We start from the raw sequence: 6,253 nt of genomic DNA on the forward strand, positions 1-6,253 counted from the left end.
AGGTAACAAAGAAACCCACCTCTCTGGGTGTTTCAGGAAAGTTTTATTCCCAAGAGGAGATCCATCAGAAGACCATTTCGCCTTTGGTTCTCTCCCCGCTACCCCCGGCTTTCTGTTGACGGAATATTTACACATGTACAATATGTACAACACGTCTCCCAAGCGGCGCCCAAAGCGCAGAGCAATCTCGAGGGCAGGTGGGCGTCAGAGCACCGGGGGGTGCTGGGGCGCGTGCAGGTTGAGGGCGTTGGGGTGGGCGTGGCCGATCAGGTTGAGGTAGTGCCGGTCGAGGCCCTGCACCTGCGCCAGGAAGGGGCTGTGCTGCTGCGCGGGGCTGGGCAGCGGCACGGGCGCGCTGGGCAGGTAGGGCAGCGCTGGGCTGCGGGCCGCGCCGTGCGGCCAGGGGAAGGGGCTCGCGGCAGCGCCCTGCGGGAACACAGCGGCCTCGCTGGGGCTGTGGCCCGCGAGCTCGGGGCCCACGGAGTGCAGCTGATAGGAGAAGTCCGGCTCCGGGAAGGAAGCCAGCGGCGAGAAGGCGGGCTCCGCGCCCAGGCGGGCCTTGGACTGCAGGAAGGCGAGGATGCGCGCGTACTTGGTGTCCTTGGTCTCCATCCTCTCCACCGTGGTGAGGTAATGCACCAGGTTCTTCATGCACTCGTGGTAGCCGTAGTGAAAGTAATTGGCAAACTCTGCCAGAAGTTCTGCTGGAGAAGCCAGAAAGATTGCAAGAAGGAAACCCCCTGAGCAGCCCCCTTCCCCCGGGGAGCCCGAGGTGGGCGCCGGGCGTCTCCCACCACATTTGCTGGCCAACGTTCGCTTTTGAGGTCCTCGCTGTCCTCTCCACAGTCTAGTAATTGGAAAAGTTCCCGCAAAAGTCTTTTTCAGAAGTACCGGACCACACCCACTTCACCTGCGAGGAGGCCTCCGAACCAGTGCCTTCCGGGGACCCCTGCCTGCCGCGCCAGTGGAGCTTCCGGGGACCCCTGCCCGCCGCGCGCTGGCAGCTTCGGTCTCGCAGTCCTCTCGGGGCCGCGCCTTCACTCCCTTCCCAGCCCCAGGTCTAGGAGCGGCGCACGCTCCCCGCCCACGGTTCCCTTTCCGCACTCAGCCCACCTTTTTCCCTTCCCCGGGGAAAGTCAGCGGAGTGCAGCGCTCTCAGGTACTGAACGGTCATCTCCAGGATCTCCGCCTTCTCCAGCTTCCCGGAGCTCTGCAAAGGAGAAAGACTCCTTGCAGCAGCCCAGCGGTGCCAGACCAACCCCGGCAGGCCGGGAGGGCACGACCTTACCTGGAGAGGGCCGCGAGGGAGATGCCTGCGGCTCACTGAGCGCTCAGGCTCTCCGAGGAGCAAGGACCGCCCTGAAGACCCGCAGTCTCCGCGGGCGCCCGGCGTTTCCGCCAACCGTGGCTACGGGTGGTGGTGGGCTGGGCGGGGGCGTCCCAAAGCCCGGCACGTGGCTGGGGCGGTATTCGTTACCTGCTTCGCCAGGGCCATGGGAACCGTCTTGCCCAGCTCGTTCAAGCAGCGGTTGATCCGGTCCCTCCTCCGCTTTTCTATCACTTTGTGAGAAACCGGGGTTCTCTGCGAAAAGAGGGTTTCATGTTTAGGATGGCTTTGCCCAGGGAATTATCCCAGGGACTGCTGTAGTTCGTCCCCAGAAGGGACCTCTGTACCGCGGCACGGGGACCAAGGATGCCCTGTCCCTACTTGCCCGGGGTGGTGCACTCCCTTTTTTCCAGCCTTCCTACTCTCTGTGGCCACTCAGCCAAACTGAGCACCAGGTTTGGGGGAGGCCAACAGCTTCCCATTGTGAGCTTCTCCCCGGTTAAGGGCTTTCCTCGTTTTATCTCCATCCCTTCCCAAATCAGTGAGGATTCTTCCAGACGCAACGTCCTACGTGGTCAAGCCTCTGTCAGCACTCCAGCCAGGTGGCAGGCCAGCGAGTCACACGCCTCTGCCACCAGGGCGCAAGGACTCACTTTGCGTTCCTTGAGCTTGTCTGACATCCTGGTCAGTGCGCGCCCTTGGCAGAGGCGCTGCTGTGAGGCGCACGTCCACTTTCCGCCTCTTCGAGTGCCTCAGGTGGACTGCGACCTCCCAAATCAGAGAGCAGCCTTATAAAGTGGTGGTCTAGGGCTCCAAGTGCATTCACGAGTTGAATTATTCCATAGGATTAGGGGCTCTGCGTTTGGAGGATGTATGCATTCACGATCAGTTTTAAAGAAGTTAAGGAAAAAAGGTTAGCAGCCGAGGGGGGCGAGCTGGGGGCAGATCAGTTTTGTTAATCCACGTGGCCCTTCAAAGGACACGTGATCGGCCAGGAATAACATTAGCCTGGCAGCAGCCCGGGCGGGAAAAGGAGGCGGCAAACTGCAGCCGGCGGCCTGCGAGCGCCTGCAGCCGGCGCGGGCGCGGAGCGCAGGGGCGCAGTGGCCGCGGGCACCGGGGGGCGAGGACCCTCACAAAACAGTGTCGCCTCCTTTAGTCGCACCGCCGAGTCTCACACGATCGCCTGTTTACAAATCCCAGCAAGCCCGCCGTCCCAGCGCCGAGTGCGTTTTAAAGCCTGTCCAGAGTCATTAAAGTAATTAAGTAAGCCTTTAATAGGCTGTTCCGCCGGGTTCAAGGGAGAGCTCTTGGAGACGGAGGCGCCCCGTTTGTTCCCAGGCTTTTCTCACACGACTTGGTGACACGTCCATCTCCCCCCTTTTTGTTTACACCGCTTTATTTGTCCGGACATCCCGGCAGGTGTGGGGCTGCGGCCGGCACACGAGGCTCCCGCCTCGCCTCGCCCCTCCCGCGGGTCTTTGGCACGCGACGCCCCCCCCCCCAAGTCTCTTGCTTTCTTTTCTTCCCCCCTCTGGCTCTCTCTTTGCGGGGGGAAGAGGTTCAATTTGTAGCCTATTATCCTATACGAAAATGTCCATTGAAAAGTGTGAATAGTTTCATTGGGCTAAATTTTAATAATGCGGGGGGGTTGGGAAGGAGAGACAGGCGGGCGTGTGTGTGAGTGTGAGTGTGTGTGGGGGGGTGGGAGGACGGGGGGGGGCAACACGGAGAAGAGTGAGCTGAGAAGAAAAGGGGGAGTGCAGCTGGCCAGGCGAGCATTATGCGACGTCACCTGCGTGCGAGGGCGCCTACAGACCCCTATTCATTTGCCTAATTTTGGTCAATTTAACAAACTTCAGGAGAAATTATTGTGGCTTTGTCAGGGAGGGTGAAGCCTTCTGATCGAATTAACAGCATGTTTTGATCCGGTAAATGTCATTAGAAAGGGAGAAACAATCGCGTTTAGAGGGCTCTGAGTAATGCGCCCAAGTGGAGACGCCAAAGCGCACGGCTCACAAAGGGAGCAAGTAGCTGCCACAGGGAACTTTTGTACCCGCCCATCGCCCAAGTTTTGACACAAAAAGGCATTATTTCATACTTGAATACGTTTAATCCAACGATTGTCTATTTTCTGCAAACATATTTTCACAGCATTGTTAACTTTTTATGTCCCCCTTTCGCGGGTGCCTTTTCTTAAGGTTTGGGGGCGGGAGAGCGCAGACACTTTGGGCATCAATATTTGTCACTGAAAAGGGCCCCGTGAAGTTAGGGGAGTTGATCTCTTTTTTATGGTTTTAGAAGGCGAAAATATCGGGGGAGGAGGAGGGAGGGAAGGCACGAAAAGAAATGAGGGGGGAAATTTGCCGGGCGGGCGAAGAGGAAGGAGGGGGTGGCGGCTCCTGGGAACGCTCCTGGCCGGCTGCGCCTCTGCGGGCAGCCAGGCCGCGGCCACAGGCCTCCTCCCACGAGCCACCTCGCCCGCATTTGCGGCCTCGGAACCCACACTCTGGGGGCTCCGAGCTCGCGGCCTGTGGGTGGTGGGTGAGCTTTCTTTCAGATGGAAACAATAAAGTCAACTTTTGTTTATGATCTACTCCTCAGCCACCAAGTTCTCACCTCTGCCTAACCGTTTCCATCTGGGAGTCGCAAAGATGTCTCTTTACACAGCCTCCCCTTCTTTCCCGCCCTCCACCCCGCTCCAGGTCTCTACTCTGCAAGACAGTGGCAGCTCCCGGGCTCTCCCTCGGCGTAGCGTTGGTCCCTGGGCGAAGTGGAAAGGGTGGAGCACTGCTCCAGCTCCAGGACGCAGAGCTAGGCATGCGGGGCGCAGCCTCGGGAAGACAGCAGCCCGCCTGCCGCAGCCGTTAAGGGTAGGGACGGTCTGCACCACGCACCCTGGGGTGTACCTCTCGGTCTTGCTTTTAGTGTCTTTTCTACTTCATGCCAGATTGGACACGACCCTCACCCTCCTACGGGTTGCTCTGCCAGCCGCGGGTGCCTTCTCAGGGGTTGTCCATTTCAGTGTATTCACTCGCATACAAAGGGATTAAACACAAACCCTTATCATCCAAATTAACTAACGTGAATGGGTAAAAGGGAGCGCGCACACTTCTCACCCGCACTCCCCTTTTTTTTTTTTTTTTTTTTTTTTCGCACTCCCCTTTTTAAGCCAGCGGACTGGGAGTTGATCCTCTTACTGCTGGTGTTAACCACCAGCTGCAGCATCTTCCGCAGGCTAAATTTCTTTCCCTGCGAGCTGTTTAATTTCCCTGGCGTTGATGGGGAGCGGGGCCCAAGGGTTGCCCAGGGCTAAAAGTCCCGAAGTGCGGTTAAACTTGCAGTGGAGTTGGGGTGGGGGTACAGAGGGGGGCACAGGTGCGCAAGCTCTGGCTGCAACACTAATGTGCGGGAAAGCGACCAACTCTAGGTTTCAGTTTCTCCTTTTCTTGCCTGAAGGTCTGAATCACACTGCCCAAAGGTGGGGTGCCTCACATAGCCGTCTCTTTATTCATCTTTGGGAAGAGTAAGAAGTGTTCCTCAATCTTGTCCTAGATTTCCCCCAAAATGAGCGCAAAGGGCGCTCTCTCATTCTGCGTGAGATTGGTGAGGCCAGAGTGGGTTCAAATTCCAGACCTACCTCTGACCGACTGAGCCAGACTTTAGACGAGTTCGTGAGTCTCAGTTGTGCCTCAGTTTCCTCCTCTGTAAAATGAGATAACAATTGCAACTACTGTGTCTCAAGTCGGTCATTAGGGCGAAATAAGGGAACAGAGACAGAGCATCTAGAAGAATGTGCTTTTATTTTGCCAAGAATCTCTTTGGCCGTGGCTTTCCCGCACTACAGCAGTCTGTTGTGGCGTTTTCACTCTTATGATAGTTGCACGTTTTTTCCTCATTGAGAGCAGCAGAGAGAGAGAGCAGAGAGAGAATGAGAGAAAACGTTACCCTCCTTGAAAAAGCCACCATAGTTCTTCCTGAGAGTGGGGGGTCTTTGGGGGTCCCTCTCACAGATGACATCACCTAGTGCTCAGTGAGCAGCTGTGTTCTTCCAGTGTGTGTGGCTAGAGAAGGCTCTTGGTGCAGAAGCTCCTCAATGTCACAGTCATAGCTGTTCTCAAACACTCAAGAATTCACATCAAAATTAAAAGAAAGCTAGAGAGGGGAGATGCTGGTCCAAAGATACACATTTGCAGTTAGACAAAAGGAATGAGTTAAAGAGATCTTTTATGGTATAGCATAGGAACTATAGTTATGTATTCTTTTTTTTTTTTTTTGGTATTGGGAATTGAACTCAGGACCTTGCGCTTGGAGCTTGTGCCACTGAGATACATCCCCAGCCCTAGTTATGTATTTTTTAAAATAAATGATAGTAGGCAACAGGGAGGTAGACCTTTTGCAAATAAGAGGCAGACCAAGAGCTAGAGGGAGGGAAGAGGGGAAGCGGAGGTAAAAAGACTTAAAATGTGTACAGTTCCAACTCTGCACAATGAAGGTAATCACTGCCTACTGCAAACATGTACTAATAATTTTTTTTTAATTCTAGGAGAGTGGATGTTAAGGGTTCATAACACAGCAATGATAACCATGGGAAGTAATGGATTCATCAACTAATTAAATACAATATGTCACAGCAAATATGCAATCAGTCCTTACCTGGGGGCTCTGCTTCTGTAGACTTAATCAATTGTAGGTTGAAAATACTGGGGAAAAACTGTATCTGCACTGAAACTACAGAATTTTTTGGTCATTATTCTTTAAGCAATCCAGTCTAACAGCTGTTTATATGGTATTTGTGTTGTATTATGTATTATAGACAACCTAGTGATGACTTAAAGCCCTGGTGCTCAACCTTTTTTGGGCACCAGGGACTGGTTTTGTAGATGACAATTTTTCATGGGGGAAAGTGGATTGGTTTCAAGACGA

General features: G+C 54.8%; 1 protein-coding gene across 2 annotated transcripts; it reads right to left on the reverse strand.

Moving 5' to 3' along the window:
• Positions 1-204: 204 nt before the first annotated feature.
• Helt (helt bHLH transcription factor) lies at positions 205-2,007 on the reverse strand. Of its 2 annotated transcripts, none has more exons than XM_005373481.2 (4): positions 1,981-2,007; positions 1,478-1,582; positions 1,114-1,210; positions 205-701 (listed from the first exon to the last, which is right to left on the reverse strand). In XM_005373481.2, exons 1-4 carry the CDS (start codon positions 2,005-2,007, stop codon positions 205-207), a joined length of 726 nt encoding a protein of 241 aa, XP_005373538.1. The 2 variants fall into 2 exon arrangements, with proteins under 2 accessions (XP_005373538.1, XP_005373537.1); XM_005373480.2 differs by having other exon boundaries at positions 205-704.
• Between the last annotated feature and the right edge of the window lie 4,246 nt (positions 2,008-6,253).

The sequence above is a fragment of the Chinchilla lanigera genome, unplaced genomic scaffold (genome assembly GCF_000276665.1).
Source record: "Chinchilla lanigera isolate Chin_1 unplaced genomic scaffold, ChiLan1.0 scaffold00002, whole genome shotgun sequence".
NCBI classification, from domain to species: domain Eukaryota; kingdom Metazoa; phylum Chordata; class Mammalia; order Rodentia; family Chinchillidae; genus Chinchilla; species Chinchilla lanigera.